Source organism: Cyclopterus lumpus, chromosome 25 (genome assembly GCF_009769545.1).
Source record: "Cyclopterus lumpus isolate fCycLum1 chromosome 25, fCycLum1.pri, whole genome shotgun sequence".
NCBI classification, from domain to species: domain Eukaryota; kingdom Metazoa; phylum Chordata; class Actinopteri; order Perciformes; family Cyclopteridae; genus Cyclopterus; species Cyclopterus lumpus.
This window is the reverse complement of record NC_046990.1, coordinates 11997345-12018819: the sequence shown is the minus strand read 5'-3', so window position 1 is coordinate 12018819 and position 21475 is coordinate 11997345. Positions and strand designations below refer to the sequence as shown.

The window sequence follows — 21475 nt, the reverse complement described above, 5'->3', positions numbered from 1 at the left end:
AAGGGGGTCATACAGTCCGACAGCTTGTCTTTGGTAGCGTTTCCACATGTTCAGCACATAGCGGTGCTTCATACCGGTCTATAGTGGTCGTAGTGCGTTAGTGTTCGGGCCAGCAGCAGCTGGCGTTAGTTTCTGGTTTCTCTGTGAACAGTGAAAGAGGGATGCCGATGTGGCCGGCCGTCAACTCTGATGGATGGAAAATAAAATAAAAGAATAAAAACAAGTCTTTGAACTCTGTTACAGTACGCCGTGCCCTCACAAGGCATTCGTATTGCAGGTTTATTTGTTATAGCACATGTTTTTTTTGTGAATTACATTTTTGGGGACATTTTTATTATTATTATTATTATTGTATCTGCGCCATGTTAGTTCTGGTTCTTTGTTATTTTTCCAAGATTCAAGATGTATTGTAAATGTTTCTAATAAAACAAAAATGAAATGATCTCCAATTGACACGATTGCTTTCTTGTTCTCCGTTATGGCTCAATTGATCCTTTGATGACGACTCTTCATATTTTAGCAACTATAATGTTAGATTGTTATTAAACAGTGGACATTAAAGAGAGGAACGACATGCTGCCCTCTACCAGATCCATTCATGAAAAAGCCAGCTAGTTTATTTTAAAAACATCTTAGAGAGACAAGAGAAAGGCAAGCTATAACAAATGAGATTTATTTATACATATGCAGTCCAAATATACATATATTAGAATAAATGTTTAAAAAGCCCTACCCTACACCACCCAGTTTAAGACCTGTGAAGCCAACAGAAGTCCGTGTTGATGGAAACAACCAGGATAAACACCATCTGTGTGCATAACCTTTGGATTTAATTAAGCCACGCCTAACACTCGCATCCTTTCTCCTTTTCCTCCATCTATTAAACTATTAGATACTAACAAACCCAATCCTGGCCCCCGTAGACAGCCCCCGCCCCCCCCACAGGAAACAGACCAGTGAGAGCGAGGGCCGACCTCAGGGAGATCCCAGAAGGCAGAGTCCTGTTCCAGTTACAGTGGAGACAGAGGAGGAGGTAGCAGTGGAGGATTTCACTTACAGTAAAACAAGCCGGGTACATCAGAGACCACAGAGTGCCCTCACTAACTCATCCCCGGAAACATTACCCATCCATTTATCCCAGCACAGGTTGTCCGTGCATTCAAACCAATTCCCTGATCTCTCCCACAGGTTGAGGGGTGAGGCGGCCATCGGGTTAACCCCGACAGTAACTCTACAGTGAGCCGGGCAGCTGCAGGAGCGTGACTCAAAGTGAGAGCAGGAAGGCCTTCCGAACAAAGCAAAAGCAATCAAAGAGAAATGACATGTTGGTAGAGGTGTTATTGCTCCGAGTGGAACACAACTTCAATCAACCGACGCTGACTAAATTCCAGCATTTGCATTTAGGAAAGAAAGAAAAACAAGCGCCTCGAAGCCCTTGTTCCTGAGTGAGGGCGAGCTGCCCCTTCCAAGCTCCTTCAAACACGAATGTGGGCACCCAAAAGAAGGAGGCCCCTAAACCAACGTGTTCAACCGCAACCCCGTTTGGCCAGAGAAGACCTCAATCTAGTGTTCAATAAATATTGTAAGGGACATTATTTTTCTCGATATTCTACATTTAAGGAAAATGGGAATGACTGCAGTTCAGTCTTTGTGGATTTCTATTGCCCAATATACTGGCGTGGGAAAGTGAGATAAAGCATTTACTGGCTTTTAAAAGAGAGCTTTCAAAAAGGGAGTTTGGAAAGACAGAAATTGTGATGATACAAAAAGGGACCTCATGTGTTAAATTTTTCATTAGACTGTGAATCAGTTGTGATCATGTACCTCCTTCAAAGGGTTAATGCATCGATACTCATCCTCCTGCACCACAACCCCGTCTACGCTCCTTTACCATCCCTCCTTCTCTGCATCACGGTGTCTTAACAAGACACACGACAACTCCAATGTCCTCGCTTGTGAAATGGTAATCTCTACCTGTCTCTCCATTCTCCCTGTCCACCTGTCTGTCTGTGCTCTATCTGGTTGTTTCTCCAACGGCCTGGAGGTGAAGGAGGAGGTCAGTGGTGAGGCCTCAGTTGTTCTGGCAGCAGACGCCCTTATTGGATGAGTTTTGGGTGGGCTCAACCGTGATGGGCACGACGTTGGAAGCCGGTGAGAAGTCGGAGTCACTTCGCCCTGACATCTGCCTCTGAGACACGATGTTGTAGATGGCTGTGATGGAGAGAAGGGTGAAAGGGAATGAGTGATGTGTACAGATACAGCCAGCAGTGGGACATATTGTGATAAGAACAAACAGCGCGGCAGAAACTGAACAACTGTTGTTTCCAGACTCCTGGCAGCAGTGAACTGGTTACGTCATGTCTCCCTTCAGGCATTCCCCAATGCTGCAATGTGAGATGCGCTTTAAATTAAATAAATATTATACATTGTGGGACTTGCTTATGTGACCCTGCTTTCTTGTGCTGGTAAGAAAATACAATAAAGTCATATTTAGCAGACAAGAGCTGTTCACAGACACCGGTGACCTTAAAGGGGACATTCTCCACCTTTTATGTGGATGTCCAATTACAGTCGATCGGTGCGTTAAACTGTGTGTGTGTGTGTGTGTGTGTGTGTGTGTGTGGGAGCACGCTCTACCTGACGCTGAAAAGACAGAACTTGCTTTGCAAACTGCATCCCAAAATATGAACGGGTGTTGTGGACGAGGTTACATTTTACTGTGTTTTGGCTGACTCGGATAAACTGACTTATTTATTCGAGCCCGATTATACAGTCGAAGAAATGCAGAATAGATCGGCCGAGGCAATTCATCGCGGCCCACGCCGGCATGTTATCTTCAAGAAGCCTTCAACGCGTTTGGAAGTGTGCTACTCTACACGCCTGTGGCCTCTGATGGAAAGAAACGCCATTCACATGATGGCTTTTGAGTCGAGGAGGAAATAAAGTTATGGAATGAAGTCCTCTATACTGTTACATACTGAAGCTTTGACTTCTAAACTGCAGCCAGCCCTGAAATCAGGACTGCTTATGACTCCTGGCTCACTGACGCGCCAGGTGGAGGAGCCATGACTCATTACTACAGATCCTACACAGCACGAGCTGCTACGCCCACATAATCCGCTAGGACTGACCTACGATCTGCTGATATCTACACACGTGACATCTGCTCTGCTCCTCTGGGTCTAAAGTTCACTCCTAACTGGTCCGCTAATGCACAGCTAACTTCCTCCTCCCTTCAACGAGCTAATTAACGGCGTCAGCTGAAAGGAGGCTTGTTGGTTTGAAGTCTTGATGAATTTGAAATGATAAAGCGGTGGTGTGGGCCGACGGCCTCAAGCGGAGGCGTCTGGGAATTAAACACCCAGCAGAAGTAGGATAGGAACAGTAAGTGGCCCCTGAAGTGGAGCCACCAGTCACTGTTGGACTGCTCCTTCACTCCAGGAGTTGTACTCAGTCACAACTATTGCTTTCCCCCCCTCTTTGGGACCAAATCTGACACTTAATGCACTTGTTAGTGCGTCTATATTCCTCCAAGGGACACCGTTCAGACATTTACTTAATAAAACATGAACCGGTATCCCAAACAGTCCTGAACCGATGCATCTGGTCCAGTGGGCCGATGTGGACTTGTGACCACAAACAAGGACCATTAGTGGTCTGTCAAACATCATCGCAGCTCTCACAAGGACCGATTGGCCGAGTGCTTTTTCATTGTGCCAAACCATCATAGAACATATTCGGGTGGAGCTCGATGGGGCATCGGAAACGGATGAGATGGGTTGTGTTGCCATCTAGTGGCAGAGGGTGAGTGTTGTTATGTAAACCATCAGACTGGATGGAAATGTGACACTTTCAGCCACATTAATACACAGTGTGTGTGTGTGTGTGTATGCATATATTCATGTGTATATGTATGCATTATCAGCATTTGATGTTAGGAGCATCAGGATCAAATGAACATTCACTCACTCCAATTGGATTAAAACACAAAAGAAATGAACAAACGTGAAACTCACCTGTAAGAATAGTCTGGAAAGCCAGCTCCACATTAGAGGAGTCTAACGCCGACGTCTCCAGGAAAGACAAGCCGTGCTTCTCTGGAAAACACACATGCACACAATGTGAAACGCCTGCATTATCTTTCCACTTCCATAACTACACTGAGCGGAGTACACTGCACTGGCATTAACACAGCACTGATTCAGGGATTGATTTCTTTTGCATTATGCACTCACTGCAGGGTTCCCCTAGCAGCGTATCATTTCAACTGCTTCCTGTTTGATTGCTCAGTGGACTTCTTTGTGCTTTAACTCTAATGGGCAGCTGACTGTATATTTACAACGTGATGAAATGCAATGACGTTACTCACAAAGGCCCACTAAAGAATACAATATAAACCTTTATTAGCAAATAATACTGGGATACAAGTTCTATAAAAAAAAGAAGGCTATACTACTGTATGGCAGAGTGTGTGGACTAGTGCATGATTCATCTGTAACCAAATAAGACATGAATGGTTTAGTCTATTAAAAACATTCATGTGTTCTCGTGAGTCATGACGAGCCAGGACCCTGAAAGCAAAGCAGCTCAATGGAATTCGGACATCATTAACTTTTATCATTCATATCATTATCGTTTCTTAATGTGGAAAAATGTCAAAATATCTTCCATTAAAAAAGGTCAACAACAAACACTGAAGGACAAATTCCGATCAAAAAGTCAAAAACGATGTTTTTTTATGCGTACTTGATCTGACCAACAGCCAAAAAACTAAAATATATGACATGGAACCAAAGTTCCATTTCTGAAGACAGTCAACAGGACATCACGATCATTTCCTCACATCAGGTTTGGTCCACTAATAATACGTCCACGTTCCCATTACAACACGCTTTGCATGGCCGGGTGTCTCCGTGGAAATCTGACAGCATAAATTACGTTTGTAGAAAAACAACTCGACATTATTCATCCAGCAACGAAAGAGATCCGAGTCCAATATGAAGCCACAGGACGGCCAACCTACCAAGAGTCCAAGCAGGTACGACGCCGACTCGGAACCAAGCCAATCAACTCAAGGTCAAGCTCAAGGTCAAGCGTAAACACGTGACAACAAGGCCGACCGCAACAAACAAAGCCTTGAAATTCTCAAAGGGCCGAGATATATGGAAGTTTAATTAATCTAAACCAAGTCCCGTTGACCTCGGCCGTGCTCGCTTTCATAAACTCGCATTCAAGCCAAGGACACATTCATGTGCAAAGCCGTAAGTTGTGCAAACATTTTTTAACATGGCTTCCCAGTGATGAGTGGGGCGACTATGGGTCAGTGGTTAGCATAAATTAAATAGATTATTATTATTATTATTATTATGAGTGCCCTAAACAGCTCAAACTGAAAGGAAATGTAGAAACACGAGTCTACGCCCTGTTGGCCACAAACACACACGTGTGTTATGAGCACTTATGAGTGTAATTGAAGCAGCAGGGTCCAGCTCAGTCCATCTATGTTCATTATCACAACTGGCAATAACCTGTCTGTGCTCACACACACACACACACACACACACACACACACACACTATACCTGCCAAGGCCTTGGCCTCATCTGTTGGCACCGCCCTCAGGTGACGTAGATCACTTTTGTTGCCCACCAGCATGATGACTATGTTGCTGTCTGCGTGGTCCTGCAGCTCCTTCAGCCAGCGCTCGGCATTTTCGTACGTCAGGTGTTTGGCGATGTCGTAAACCAAGAGCGCTCCGACTGCTCCGCGGTAGTAGCTGGACAACACAGGAGGACATGAGCAATGAGAGCAGACGTTGATTTCAGGACTCTTCGTGGGCGTGTCACTGGACTCTGATTTGAAAGTGAATTCATGGACGGAGGATGACTAGGTTGAACGTTTACAACCGCAGACATTGATAATGCAGTAAAAGCCTCATCAGTATGAATAAAACAATGGCACAATGCACGAGGAAGTAAAAGAGGCCCTTTGAAGTTCCTGTGCTTCGTATGCATCTATATTAAAAACATGCTCATGTGACCCGCTCCATGTGGAGCTGCACGGACACTGTACTTAATTAAAAGACCCATTATTTCATTATCTCTGCCTGTGTGACAACAGACACCACAACAGTGTAACGGAGCTTCCACGAGGGCGTCAGTGGTCACCGTCATGTACTCACGCAGAAGTGATGGCTCGGTAGCGCTCCTGGCCGGCCGTGTCCCAGATCTGAGCCTTGACGGTCTTGCCCTCCACCTGGATGCTGCGCGTGGCAAACTCCACCCCGATGGTGCTCTTGCTCTCCAAGTTGAACTCATTTCGGGTGAAGCGGGACAGCAGGTTGCTCTTCCCGACACCTGAATCTCCAATCAGCACCACTACAGGTGGAAAAGGGAACGGTCATCAATTACAGGGTTTATTGTAGATTGTACCCTTTTAGCTTTTGACTGATTGGTATAAAACAATCTCACTTTAAAGAAGGAAAAACGCACTCGGAGGATAAAGTAACACGTACTTCACGGCTGCAGTTGTAGAGGACAATTCATGGTAAACGTCATTAAATCCCAAAGGATCGACTAGCTTAAAATAATATTTGGCTCTCCGTATTATTAGATGGCGTGTTTCATCCATGACGCATGCGTGTGGCTCCCAGCCGAGGTGCAACAGAAACTCACGGCACGCCCACCATCTCAGGAGTCACCGGCAGATGGAGAGCAGGTAAAACCAGAGATTTCACCTGTCAGATGCACTTCAGCGTGGACAACAGACACATTGTACCACACGGCTGCTTGAATTCATGTGTATGAAGTAAGTTTTCCTTCCGTTTTAAAGACTCTAAAATAAATCTAAAAATGTTCCGACAACACCGAAAACTGAGCCAAAACTCGGCTGAAGTTTGAAGAACTTCCTCCAAATGACTTTAGTTATGTACACACACACACATCTATTAAGTGTAACGTCAACAACGACTACACTTGCTTTATTTTACACACAAACTCCAGGAGGGTTTTTACTGACATGGAGAGAGCGGTCATTGACTGCATGTTCAGTGTGGAGCTGTTCCTGTCATGCTCAGTGGGTAAAGAGGAGCTTCTTCTGGATCCCCTCCTATCAGAAAACTACTTCCACAGTTGTCGTCAGGCGAGTCTGTGCGTCAAAAGGAAGCCACTCACCACCCTGCTATTATGAAATAGGAACTGGTTATGGAATGTGGACATCGCCTTAACAAACCAGCCACCGTGTCTACACTTGCATTTAAGCAATACAGCTCATTCTAAAAAAAAAAAAAGGGAAAAACGATCAAAGTGTGTCTGTGGTACTACGGTAGAAACCTGTCCATATGTATACTTATTTACTTAATAATTTAAAATATGGGGAACCAGTGTGTCTCCTACATGCCTAAAAAACAAAGGTAACATTGTCATTCTCTATCATCAAAGACAAAAGATCTTGGGTGGAGGACAAAAGATCATTACGCAACCATTTCAAGGTGCTCTGCCATGAGACAGGTAATAGCAAGCATTACACACCCAGTCACTATTGTTGGGTTTGCATTCTTCAGCTAAAGATATGACACCTCTCTATTGCATTATATATCACTGCACCCAGAGGTAGAAATAAAGAGTGGAACTAAACCGAGTCACTCTGAATCCCTGTGAACGGAACAGACATCCAGCACATCCTTTCCAGGGAAATTAAAGCGGTGTATAAGGCTGGCGATCATCAAGAGATACTTTATATTAAAGTGGGTCCTCATCAGTACTGATTCTATGGCATCGAAATGCATCAATGAGATTTAAAACAAACCAATACTCGGGCAGTGAAATGAGCCAGGTGTGCTTCACCTGGACAGTAGGATGACCTCTCTCCATCAGCAGGGCTCATGTGACTCACTAACAGCTCACCCAACTTGACTCGGGGCCATCGAACAAGCAGCCAGGGACAAAAGGAGGTTGGAGGAACAAAGGAGAGGCATGACAAAAGGTGAGCTCTTTCCTGGTTCACACAAAGCAGCCGATAACATGATTCAGACACGCTCGCTATTTGGTCACCAAGAGTTATTTTATCTGAGTGAGTCTCAGGGACACTGTGGCCTCTCACACACACACACACACACACACACAGGTATTTCCAGTTTGACGACACATGCTTACTTGGTGTTCAGTAATTGAACTGTGAGCACTTAATTTCCCCTTTTGCTTGTGACAAGATTAAACCGTGAAGTTCCCTGTGTACCAGGTAAAGGTCCCTTTGCGCCCCCAGAACACAGAACACAGGGGCTTTAAACACATTGTTATCAATCTGATGGATATTATGACACGTTGAGCATTAAAACGTGAAGGTGATAAATGTTATTGGAAAAAAAAGGAGATAGGTGTTGGGTGTTCTTGTCCCGAAGGCCCAAGACCTGCATGTAGACTCGAACTTCGAGTGCACCCTGGAGTCCGGGTCCCACAGCCTCCGGGTGCCACAGCCTCCGACCCCCCCTCACCGACCCCCCCTCACCGGCCCCCCCAGGTGACCACCCTCCTGCGGAAGCCGCTTCTCCACGTCACGGTACGTCGCGGTCCGTCGGGCCGACAGCAGGTGCCTTTGTCTCCGCACCTTGATGCCGGGCACGACGGTCACCGCCTCCAACACGTCGGCGTCAGGTGACCGCTGCTCGCAGGTGAAGGAGCGGAGCTAACTAGCATGGAGAGCTACTCACCTTTGAAGAGGTAGTCGTACTCGTCTTCTCGGTTGGTCATGGCTGCGCTGCTTCGTCGGCTCCGCGAACCACAAACTTTGAGGTGAATTTAAACTACTTCGCGAGCGACGGAGCGCCGTTCGCGACTTTACGGCGATAGTTAGCCTCGCTCGGAAGACGCTGGACGGACACTGACGCGGAGGGGGAGCGACGCGCTGCTGTTGTCGCTGCGGTAGAAACATCCAACGGCGACCGGCAGCTGGGAAAGTTTCTCCTCGTCTTCCTCGTCCTCTGTCACTTGCCATTACCGAGGCTGCGACGTCACGGCAGCCGCCTTGGTCCCGCCCCTCGCTCGCTCCTATTGGTCGTCCGTCGGCGGACGACCTGTCACCGAGGTCGACGCGATTGGTCCGCTGCTGCCGTCGGTTATTATTTGTGCCGTTGGGCGTTGACGTTGATGACGTGTGCGGCCCCCGAGCCTCAACAGGTAATGTCGAACCGCAGGTGAATCAGCGGCAGAGACCAGCTGGTGGGATGACGTATACCTCACTGCTGCGCGCGCACAGCAGCCCAGTCCAGTCCAGCCCAGTCCAGTCCAGTCCAGCCCAGTCCAGCCCAGTCCAGTCCAGTCCAGTCCAGCCCAGTCCAGCCCAGTCCAGCCCAGCCCAGCCCAGCCCAGTACAGTCCAGCCCAGTCCAGTCCAGCCCAGCCCAGCCCAGTACAGTCCAGCCCAGTCCAGTCCAGCCCAGTCCAGCCCAGCCCAGTCCAGCCCAGCCCAGCCCAGTACAGTCCAGCCCAGTCCAGTCCAGTCCAGCCCAGCCCAGTCCAGTCCAGCCCAGTCCAGCCCAGCCCAGTCCAGTCCAGCCCAGTCCAGTCCAGCCCAGTCCAGTCCAGTCCAGCCCAGTCCAGCCCAGCCCAGTCCAGTCCAGCCCAGTCCAGTCCAGTCCAGCCCAGCCCAGTCCAGTCCAGCCCAGTCCAGTCCAGCCCAGTCCAGTCCAGTCCAGCCCAGTCCAGCCCAGCCCAGTCCAGTCCAGCCCAGTCCAGTCCAGTCCAGCCCAGTCCAGCCCAGTCCAGTCCAGTCCAGCCCAGTACAGTCCAGCCCAGTCCAGTCCAGCCCAGTCCAGTCCAGTCCAGTCCAGTCCAGCCCAGTCCAGTCCAGTCCAGTCCAGTCCAGCCCAACATTTCCTGCCTCCACCTCCTTAAATGTGAGGATGTCATGGTTCTCTTTGACATGACCGTAAACTGATTATCTGTGTTTTGGACTATATGTCAGAAAAAACAAAATACTATAATATATAATCATTTTAATCACAATACTCTGACCTATTATTAGTAAAACAGGTTGACTAAAGCAATCCTTGGCCTATCCCATAATGAGCTGCAGCCCTAAAAACATGAAGTATTCCTTTATTTGGTGTGATAACAATGTCCCATTGACAGTCATTCCAGTTGGGCAGCATGCACCATACCAGGGTCCTGGCCCACCTACATAGCTAATGTTATGAAGTTCACCTGTGTTATGAAGTTCACCTGTGTTATGAAGTACACCTGTGTTATGAAGTACACCTGTGTTATGAAGTTCACCTGTGTTATGAAGTTCACCTGTGTTATGAAGTTCACCTGTGTTATGAAGTACACCTGTGTTATGAAGTACACCTGTGTCTGTGTTATGAAGTACACCTGTGTTATGAAGTTCACCTGTGTTATGAACCTGTGTTATGAAGTACACCTGTGTTATGAAGTTCACCTGTGTTATGAAGTACACCTGTGTTATCAAGTACACCTGTGTTATGAAGTACACCTGTGTTATGAAGTTCACCTGTGTTATGAAGTACACCACACCTGTGTTATGAAGTTCACCTGTGTTATGAAGTACACCTGTGTTATGAAGTTCACCTGTGTTATGAAGTACACCACACCTGTGTTATGAAGTTCACCATGAAGTACACCTGTGTTATCAAGTACACCTGTGTTATGAAGTACACCTGTGTTATGAAGTTCACCTGTGTTATCAAGTACACCTGTGTTATGAAGTTCACCTGTGTTATGAAGTACACCTGTGTTATGAAGTACACTTGTGTCTGTGTTATGAAGTACACCTGTGTTATCAAGTACACCTGTGTTATCAAGTACACCTGTGTTATCAAGTACACCTGTGTTATGAAGTACACCTGTGTCTGTGTTATCAAGTACACCTGTGTTATGAAGTTCACCTGTGTTATGAAGTTCACCATGAAGTACACTTGTGTTATGAAGTACACTTGTGTTATGAAGTACACCTGTGTTATGAAGTTCACCTGTGTTATGAACCTGTGTTATGAAGTTCACCTGTGTTATGAACCTGTGTTATGAAGTACACCTGTGTTATGAAGTTCACCTGTGTTATGAAGTTCACCTGTGTTATGAACCTGTGTTATGAAGTTCACCTGTGTTATGAAGTTCACCTGTGTTATGAACCTGTGTTATGAAGTTCACCTGTGTTATGAAGTTCACCTGTGTTATGAACCTGTGTTATGAAGTACACCTGTGTTATGAAGTTCACCTGTGTTATGAACCTGTGTTATGAAGTTCACCTGTGTTATGAACCTGTGTTATGAAGTTCACCTGTGTTATGAACCTGTGTTATGAAGTTCACCTGTGTTATGAACCTGTGTTATGAAGTTCACCTGTGTTATGAACCTGTGTTATGAAGTACACCTGTGTTATGAACCTGTGTTATGAAGTTCACCTGTGTTATGAACCTGTGTTATGAAGTTCACCTGTGTTATGAACCTGTGTTATGAAGTTCACCTGTGTTATGAACCTGTGTTATGAAGTTCACCTGTGTTATGAAGTTCACCTGTGTTATGAACCTGTGTTATGAATTCACCTGTGTTATGAAGTTCACCTGTGTTATGAACCTGTGTTATGAAGTTCACCTGTGTTATGAACCTGTGTTATGAAGTACACCTGTGTTATGAACCTGTGTTATGAAGTTCACCTGTGTTATGAACCTGTGTTATGAAGTACACCTGTGTTTAGCCTGCATGACATGTCAACATGGCTGCTGTGAAAACGGCCTATTGCGGTTTATGGACGCCAACCAGTGAGGAAGTAAAGACAATGTCCTCAAAAGCAGTTTATTCTTCATACTGACGCTCCTGAAAGACAAACAAAGGTTTGACCATTTTAAGTGGAAATAGTAAGACAATGGAATGTCTGACATTTAAAGGTTTACCAGATGGATACCATATACGTTCAAATGAGGGTGATTTATAAGATATCACCGTCTTTGAGATTTAACTTGTTCTAGAGCACAAAACACAAGCTTAAAAGAAACGATTGGACACTAATATAAGAATCTAAGACACTGACCCTGAAATAAAGGCACATCAAACTTGTGCACTGTAAAAAGATACATTCTATGGATACATTGACAAGTGAATTGTAATAGTCACAGTAACTATATGCATTATTGGACACACGGGAAGTCCCAGAAGCAGCTTGCAGTCGGTGTGTTTTACACACCGTGCTGAGGGAGGAACTTTATTCTTTTATTGTCACATCAGACATGGATAACAATGACCTGAGGACACCTTGTGTTTGATAAAAGCCCACGTTATATTTGTTCAAGTCTTGTTTTCTCCGTCTCTTATCAGGCAATCCATTAATTTCCCATAATCCTGACAGACGGTTTAGTTACACTGTCATAACAAACACATTTCCACTATACCCCGAGGCCTGATAAAGAGGTCTGTGCACTCGTTCACTACGTGCATCATCGTTCAGGAAGGGTTTCGCCAACTTTAATCCGGACAGTTAATCATCGCAGCACAGTCAGAAGAAAAAATAGTATCGTGCTCAAAAAGGTTGCATAACCGTGACTTATTCTGTCGGAACGGAGACGCTGTGTCTAGAAATATATGTTTTTGTTTCCACAGAGTTCCGTCTTCAGAGTTCTTCGACCTCATTATGGAGTTCCTGCAAGGTTAAGAACATCTGCTGCAGCCAAGCGTCTGATGTGAAGGAGTGAGAGAGCGTTGGATCAGAAACATGAAACAATGTTTAGAGTTGAGCTTACCCGTGTGTGTGTGTGTGTGTGTGTGTGTGTGTGGTTGAAAACTAGCTCTTCATTCAAACTAAATCGCTGCTGAGGTGTTAAATCATCCTAATTACTTTAATTTAAGGCCTTCATCAGAGCAGCCTTTGGACGAGTCCTGGTAGGAAACAGGTAATTAACACCAATACGTAGGTAACACCGATTTCAAAATGTCCTCGGAGAAATAAAGGCCTATATCTTTTCTAATAAGACACAAATAGCACGCACTAGGTCTCCATAAATCATTTATTTGTCAACAGAATTGCATCATTCTGATCATCAGCTGTAGCACGGACACAGCAGTGACAGCCAGACTCAACCAACACACTATAAGTCACGTTCATTTACTATAAGTCACGTTCATTTACATTTACACAGGCCGTGACGCATCTACGGTGCTCCAATTCTGTGCATGGATTATAAATACGTCATCTTACAGGTCTCACAGTGCGACCTTTGACCTATGTTCAATAGTCAGCAGGGACTCTTAAAAGAATGATGTTGGACTTCAGCTACATTAATTCACATATATTAATCATCTTTTGAACGTGCCCACATCAAGTGACATCACTTAAGCCCAAACCGTTAACATTGGCCCCCACGGTTGCCGTGCGCCTCTCCTCATGCTCAGCACAGGGTTGTGGGTGGCGGTCACCGGCCGCCCCACCCTGAGGCCCCGGGGCTCCTGCAGGACCTTGTGGTCAGATGTTCCTGCAGCAGGGTTTCCCCCGCTCGGTGTTTTCTGTGCTGGAGCTGTTCAAGGACACGGCGCTGACGGCGCTCCGAACCACTTCCTTACTGTTGGCCTTCCTGTGGATCTCTGTGGGAGAAAACAAATACATATATAATATACATTCAGACTTTGAGGGGTAGAAAGTAGAACACGTACTATAAAACCAGCCAGACTCAGAAAAGGAGAGCAATTCGTTGTTGAAGTGGTTCCAATCAAACCTCCATGAGCGGAGGATGGAGCTGAGGTTACATTCAGGGTCACAGGGCGGAGCCTAATCCACGCATGTTTATGTGCACGTGTGTTCCACATCATAACTATTCATAAGGGGAGCGACGGGCAGGGGAAGAAGAATCCCAGGAACAGACCGGGGACCAGCTCAGCCACGCACTTCGTCAACAAACAAAACCGGATACTAATAAGTCTCATCTGCTTTTAACGAAACAAACACATCACATGAATTACCTGCTAGGACATTGTTGAACGCTGCCTCCACGTTAGTGGACTCCAAAGCAGACGTCTCAAGGAACAGAAGACCATTCTTTTCTAGACGATACAAATAAGCTACATTAGTTCATTTACACATGTTATTTATTACATTTAAATATTCAACATCTTTTTTCACATAGACAGGTTTTACACATTTACATTCTCCACAATCATCATAAAAACTAATTACATACAAATCCTATGCGGTGAGTTCCATACCTGCGAAGTCCTTTGCCTCCTCGGTGGGCACCGACCGTTCTGATTCCAGGTCAGTCTTGTTGCCCACCAGCATGACCACAATGTGGGGGTCAGCGTGGTCGTACAGCTCCTTCAGCCAGCGCTCCACACTCTCGTAGGTGAGGTGCTTCGTGATGTCGTAGACCAGCAAGGCTCCGACGGCCCCTCTGTAATACCTGATCGGAGGACATGGGCGTCACACTTACTCCTTACGCCACATTCTCTCTACCTGTGTCTACACCTGTCTACCTGTGTCTGCCTGTGTCTACACCTGTCTACCTGTGTCTACCTGTGTCTGCCTGTGTCTACACCTGTCTGCCTGTGTCTACACCTGTCTGCCTGTGTCTACACCTGTCTGCCTGTGTCTACACCTGTCTGCCTGTGTCTACACCTGTCTACCTGTGTCTGCCTGTGTCTACACCTGTCTACCTGTGTCTACCTGTGTCTACCTGTGTCTGCCTGTGTCTACACCTGTCTGCCTGTGTCTACACCTGTCTGCCTGTGTCTACACCTGTCTGCCTGTGTCTACACCTGTCTGCCTGTGTCTACCTGTGTCTACCTGTGTCTGCCTGTGTCTACACCTGTCTACCTGTGTCTACACCTGTCTGCCTGTGTCTACACCTGTCTGCCTGTGTCTACACCTGTCTACCTGTGTCTACCTGTGTCTACCTGTGTCTACACCTGTCTACCTGTGTCTACACCTGTCTACCTGTGTCTACCTGTGTCTGCCTGTGTCTACCTGTGTCTGCCTGTGTCTGCCTGTGTCTACCTGTGTCTACACCTGTCTGCCTGTGTCTACCTGTGTCTGCCTGTGTCTACCTGTGTCTACCTGTGTCTACCTGTGTCTGCCTGTGTCTACCTGTGTCTGCCTGTGTCTGCCTGTGTCTACCTGTGTCTACCTGTGTCTACCTGATCCCAGGTAATGATCCCAGGCTCATCACTGAGTGACCCCTTTCCCAAAACACACATTTACACCATTGTTATCATAAGAACATCGATTATCTCTTGAAGCGTCGTCTCATATCCTCATTGAGAAAGAGCAGCTGCTGTCAACCCAACAGAAACCAGTGTGATGAATGCTCTGAAGTCCTGAACCGATCAATACTTCCTTCACAGTTAAATCTCTGCTGCACTCTCACAGCGATGCCATTAATTCCACTTTAATAGGTTTTAGATGCTTGTTACAGCACAAATGGGAAATTCCATGGGAGTGAGAATCTGCATACTGGAATAAGGCTGCGAGTAATTACTCCAAAATCCAAGCTGTCAAAACATAACTAATCCAGCGGTGTCCTCAGACTTTTCCATGACTTAAAACTACATTGACATGATTCTATTGTTTTAAAACCCATTTCCACACTGCTAATCCTTCTAGTTTAATAAAAAAGGAGAATCAGGACAAAGACTCAAGTGAGCCAGTTGGGAACTGACTCACTTGACTGGCTGATAACGACACCATCTTGTTGTTGCCGATTTACAGGTTGCTCAACAACTGTGGAGCAAGAGAGCGAGCATGAAACGTTGATTTCAAAATAATTGTCTTTTATTTCCGTGTGCCTGCTTAAAAAGTGAGCATGTTTAGAAATGCACTTTCCCCAAAACATGTTTGGTACCTTATTTAATAACACGTAAAGAAATGCACGAGGAAGGTTCTTCATGAACCAACACAACACTTGTGTTAGTCACAAAGAGATGATGATGATGATGATGATGATGATGCAACATCATCTCCACTAATCCAGACTTTTAGGCTCGGTGTTTCCCAATCGGCTTTATGCTAAGCTAAGCTAACTGACTGCATCTCCATTAAAGAGAGTGGAATCTCTTTTCATCTAACTCTCAACGGGTGAGAGAATAAGCACATTTCTCTAAATGTGGACATATTCCTTTATTGTACTACAGTTACTGAAAGTTTTCCAACACAGACACAATGCAGCTTAAGGGCATTTAGTACTAATGATCATCAATAAAGCAGCAGGAAATCATTCTGAAATACAAAGAGAATTTGATTTCTTTACTGACCAGTGTCGCTGACGGGCTGAACGCACTCAGCTGTGTCGTCACTAGTGGCCCCTACCGGCCGAGGGCCAATGAGGGGTAACGAGCGGGGAGTCGGTCCTCGAGCGTCCACAAACATTATGCAGAATGTGAGGTTAGCCGTGGACAGACGCACAGGTGCACACTCACGCACACGGCCAATTGCATCATCTTCCTGGCGGAGACCATTTTAAGGGTCTTTCTGGCTCTTCACATGACCAGGAGCCCCACGGGGACTAAAGGGGACAAGTTCAAATGCACCTCTTTTGGGCTTTATGTAGGCGATCAGCCAGTCATGAGGACCGCTGAACAAAAAGTAGACTAAACTGCAGGAACGCGTTGAAAATGTGCTGAAAGGCAATTCACATTTGGGTAGCATTACCCAGACATTCGATACAGTGTGTGTGAGAACGAGGACACATGAATATGCTAATCTAGATAGCTGTGATGGATCTCGACACTCACGCAGAGGTGATGGCCCGGTATCGCTCCAGTCCGGCCGTGTCCCAGATCTGGGCCTTGATGGTGAAGCCGCTGAGCTGCGTTGTCCGTGTGCTGAACTCCACCCCGATGGTGGTGCGGCTGTCGTGGTTGAACTCATTTTTGGTGAAGCGGGACAGCAGATTGCTCTTTCCTACCCCAGATTCTCCAATTAGAACCACTGCGGAGGACACCAAGCGTCTTAATTACGGTCCTGCGTTTGGGTTTGGTTGTTGCAAAAGTAAACGGACCAACGCGTCTCGGATAAAGGAGACAAGCCTCAAATGAGCCTGGGCGTCAAGGCGTGTGCTGCTCCGTAAACCCTCTGTGGTTTAATACTGGGGATAATTACACCATTATTATGATGCTATTCAAAAAGTAGAACCACACCTACAAGTTAAATGAGTTAAACGCTTTAACTCTTGCATGTAAGTAATGAGGAGAAAACACATGTTGATAAAAATACTGATGAAACACTGATGTTGGCCTGCAACAGACTACACCAGACCATCGGTAAGGAGATACCTGGGCTGTGGCCTGTCCCAGCATGCACTGCTGTGATGCCAAATCTATAATCAATATATTGTTTTATTAGACAGGAGGGGGTAAAGGAAGCAATGCACAGGTAGTAGAGGACTTTACAACATTCAATTCTCTTGCAGCACACGGAGAAGTCAGTCCTCACTATAGGTTTGAGTTACTGAAGTTTAGGAAACCTTCAAGGACAAATACACAAAACCTTTAAACAAGTGAACCTTTATTTGAGGACATAAAGCAGTCCAGGTAAGGTGATCCCAAATCAGGTGGAACAAGTTCATCTTGGTCAGGAGAACCTACTGGGTAAATAAGACACCCCCTTTCTCCGTTTCAGTCACTAACGTTTGGCTTTGAGTTGGCTGACTCACAACGAGAAGAAACAGGCTCGGCTTAATTGGTGCAGATAGGAACATATGACCACACAGAGGCTCTGGGAGTCACAGCCGAGGCGTGAGAGCTGCTGAACACGGAGAATAATATATATAATAATAATAGAATAATATGAGAGTTCTTGTGACATCGCCACCAGATATCAAATATGGAGTTGGGGCGTTTCGGGAAATGTGCTTGTTTGCTTTCTTGCCAAGAGTTAAAATGACAAGATTGATACCAGCTGTTGGTCTGTTAAATACGTAGCTTAGCTTAGCATAAAGACTAAGCTAAGCTAAACAGGAAGTCGTTCAACACGCCACATCTCATTTGTTAAAGACGCACAAAGACTGAAATGAACAAACTAAATGTTACATTTTGGTTTTCAGATGTTGTACGTATTAGAAAAACAAGATATTACGTGTTAATGAGTGAACTTTAGAGATGTTGGTTTGTGGTTATTTACCGTTATACATTTTGTATACAAAGTTTAAGTTTTAAAAATAGTTTTTATATGAGAAATATATAAATCTGAAAGGTCTTATTTTCATAGTAATTACATTCTTTGTTATAGAATATTATGCTTTTAATACTTCTGTACTTTTACTTTCATATGCAGGGCTTTTATTTAGAATGGAGTATTTTTATTTAAGTAAAGGACCTAAATACTGGCGACTAAGAGCCACCCTATCATTTAAGAGCTCTCAACCACATCACATGATCTTCTTCAGCAGTTTGTCGTTCATCAGGTCACGTGATGTCATTTAAAGGGCCAGAACAGCTAAATGAACCTGGCAGTCAGACGGTTTTCTGTCTTTTCCGAGGTTGAGATTGAACTTTGCACCTCGATGAGGTCCTCGAAGCGCTCCAGGAAACAGGAAGTCGTTCAGGAGCAGTTCCTTGACAACTGGGTGAACCTAAAGCTGATGAAGAGCGTGTGATTGACAGCGCCAATCAAGCTTGTTTTCTGAATAAACTTCAGTTGGAGTTCCCGACTGGTTTCTTCACTATTCACCGGCTGCAGAACAACAGATGCCTGAACACGCCACACGGGCAGCACTTGGCCCCGGTTCTTGACTTCCAGGATGGTTAACCTGCAGTCTGAAGCCAACAGAGAATGCTGGACAAGTTATTCTGCTTTTGCTTGTTGTAGCCACAGTGGGTGAGGTGAGAATGCCCGTCCTCCCCCTCATCTCCTCCACTCAGTAACTTCTTATGCAAACAATTCCCACCCCTGGTTTCTATGGCGATACAGGACAAGAGGCCTTTGAGTCAGGTCTGTTGAGTCTCAGTGAGGATTGCATTGTCCTCCTTTCATTCTGTCCTGCTACATATTAATTTATGTTTAATGATCGACATTGAAACACATTTGAGATGTTCAAATGTGCGTTACGGTACACAAGCATTTACTTATTAGTTTGTAAGTTTATATGTCCGATCACCTAATTCTATAGATGATATGCAGTTGTAGTAGCAACGAGTTCTTCTGGCAACAGGAAAAGATCTGCAGCATCTCCATCTTCTATGTTACAGTAAAGTGCAGCAGTATAACTTCTGATTACATTCACTTCATTCATTTTTACCATCAATACATATTTTACGTTGCACATCTACTATAGTTATCCCTACTTTTCATGTCTCAGATTCTCATATTTACTGGACTTCATTTGTTGGAGGGAGCCTGAGATCGGATCCTCTGTGATTGTTGAGCATGTGACGATAAATAATCAGTTAAAGTTCTTGCCCAACGTTCCCGTGTGCAGACAGAATCAGATTCAGATTTCATAGATTAGTTTCTCTGAACTATCGGTGAATCGCTGGAGGAATGAACACCTGCTGTACCTGTGAGACTGTACGTACTGTACACGTCTTCTTGTTCTACACTAAGGGGACAACACTCTGGGAAGGAACACGTATTCCCCTTTTAGACGAGTTAGATGAGACGGTGCATTGTTCAGTTGGCATTCCTGCGTAGCTCTGATAGTTGACAGAGAACAGACAGACAGGACCTGTCTCACCCCGTGGTGCAGGAGGTGTTCCTTTGTATTTCATATTCACCTGCAGCACCTTTTATCAACATGGCGCTTTGTACCCAGAAGTCAAATCAGCTCTCTGAAGGTCTTTCACTTCCACCTCAACCAGCTGTAAGACCTGAAGACTTCTTTATGATTAGAATTCAGGTCCAGCTCGCTCTACGTTAGACGTGGTTTCTGCATTGAAGTGCCTTCTTACTCACACCGGGGCAACGGGGTTGTAGTATCCTCCACCTTCGTAGGAATGAAACTCACCTGGAGAGCTTTCAAATTTGTAAAATACCAACATACAATATTGACTTAAACAGCTGACTGAACACACGGTTGCATTACCGTGTATTGTTCATCTTACTAAGCCGTTTATTACGAAACACAGGTTGCACTCTGTTGCCACACGGCACATGTTCCTGTTCCTGAAAATAGGCAAATTAATAATGAACAAGGAAGTCTCATTTGAAGGACAAAGGAGCAGCACAGAATAACTCCTTCCATGGACTTTAAGGAGAGCATGCACTCACCCTTGAAGACAAAGTTGTAGACCTCCTCTGACCCCATGTTCTGTCCATTCAGTGGTGCCGCCCCTCAGTTTGCTGCCGTCTCCAGGCTGATGAGGTGGGGATGTAAGACGACACGGACTCACCACCACAACACAGCCTCCTCCTCCGATCGGGCTTCAGGGAAATGTTTTGACACGTGAATGCCGGTCGCCAGCTTTCTACCCGTCGCTATCGGAGCTGGAAAGCTGGCTTGTTTGAACAAGACATGCCGAGTGTATCCAGGTCGCTGTTCTGCTGCAGCAGGCGGGGCTTCTGTCAGGGAGCGGCGGGGCAGAGGTGTGTCTTACTGCAGGGCAGGTTGGACAGGTGGGTCGACTGAGGGGCCGTCAGGCGCCTCCTGCTGGACCGATCCAGACTGGAAGCAGGAAGCAGGTCTCACTGCTCATCATCATAAAGTACAAAAAACACCCTGAATCAGAGTTCACGTGGGCTTTCTGTAATGCAGCAACGGACTGATGAGTGTCTGCTTCAGTTCCTCATGTCTATTGTTTCAAATGGAAACAATAGACATGTGACAATAGACTCTGTGGTCATTTTAGTAAGATTCATTTTCAAAAGAAGAGATTCTGTCTTTTGTTTGTAGTTTATATAACTTTGGGAGGTGATATTTTGAGTTATCTTATCAAACATCTTTCATCGTCCTTTAGAGACGATCTCATCGACCTCCGGAGGTCAAGGTCACTCCGACCGGGAGTCTTAACATATTAATATGCCTTTTTATGTCATGGTTAACTCCTTAAATATTTATCAGTGAGCCATCAAAATGTTTAATATAATTGTCCATGCGTGTCTCTAAACACTAACATGCAGATCAAATCATCTTTTAATGGATCAAAATTAAACCTCCAACGGATTTGAAGTGATGTTAAATCAATAAAACTTTGAACTATGATTGAACTGTTTGCCAATCATTAGGCTGCTCAATGGATTGGAGTAACTCCCAGTTTCATCATCATGGAAATGGGAATGTAATCTTTTAATCAGCATACTACCAACATGAGGATGCTGCATAAAGCCATTCAGAACAATGCTGAGCTTTATTAAGGGGTCATGATGTAGCCAATTGATGGAAATCTGATTGATTTCAGATATTCTCTCAAGCTTTCTTTTGAATTTGACACTAAAAATACTCAATCATTAACGTTTGTGTGAGAATACTGAAACTATGGGTGCGTTCATGAACTATATAAATATAGCTTTGAACTAATATACAATAACACTCACACCAAGCACTCAGTTCAGA

The 21475-nt window shown here is 45.3% G+C and overlaps 2 protein-coding genes across 3 annotated transcripts; both read right to left on the bottom strand.

Annotated features, from left to right (window-relative positions):
* Positions 1–652: 652 nt before the first annotated feature.
* Positions 653–9123, bottom strand: rab11al (RAB11a, member RAS oncogene family, like). 2 transcript variants are annotated; one of them, XM_034528987.1, is made up of 5 exons: positions 8707–9123; positions 6181–6376; positions 5582–5775; positions 4017–4097; positions 653–2211 (listed from the first exon to the last, which is right to left on the bottom strand). In XM_034528987.1, exons 1-5 carry the CDS (start codon positions 8744–8746, stop codon positions 2072–2074), a joined length of 651 nt encoding a protein of 216 aa, XP_034384878.1. In that variant the 5' UTR covers positions 8747–9123; the 3' UTR covers positions 653–2071. The 2 variants fall into 2 exon arrangements, with proteins under 2 accessions (XP_034384878.1, XP_034384879.1); XM_034528988.1 differs by lacking the exon at positions 8707–9123 and adding an exon at positions 7844–8468.
* Positions 9124–12991: 3868 nt separating this feature from the next.
* Positions 12992–21387, bottom strand: rab25b (RAB25, member RAS oncogene family b). Its single transcript, XM_034528716.1, has 5 exons — positions 20194–21387; positions 16722–16917; positions 14202–14395; positions 13959–14039; positions 12992–13583 (listed from the first exon to the last, which is right to left on the bottom strand). Exons 1-5 carry the CDS (start codon positions 20228–20230, stop codon positions 13465–13467), a joined length of 627 nt encoding a protein of 208 aa, XP_034384607.1. The 5' UTR covers positions 20231–21387; the 3' UTR covers positions 12992–13464.
* Between the last annotated feature and the right edge of the window lie 88 nt (positions 21388–21475).

Coding starts and splice junctions, on each gene's coding strand:
- rab25b (XM_034528716.1), bottom strand. CDS start 20,230: ATGGGGTCAGAGGAGGTCTACAACTTTGTCTTCAAGG. Junction 14,040..14,201: donor GGAGGCAAAGGACTTCGCAG/GTATGGAACTCA, acceptor TGTATCGTCTAG/AAAAGAATGGTCTTCTGTTC. Junction 13,584..13,958: donor GTTCAACAATGTCCTAGCAG/GTAATTCATGTG, acceptor TTTCTCCCACAG/AGATCCACAGGAAGGCCAAC.
- rab11al (XM_034528987.1), bottom strand. CDS start 8,746: ATGACCAACCGAGAAGACGAGTACGACTACCTCTTCAAAG. Junction 5,776..6,180: donor TACCGAGCCATCACTTCTGC/GTGAGTACATGA, acceptor TGTGTTGTCCAG/CTACTACCGCGGAGCAGTCG. Junction 2,212..4,016: donor TTTCCAGACTATTCTTACAG/GTGAGTTTCACG, acceptor TCTCCATCACAG/CCATCTACAACATCGTGTCT.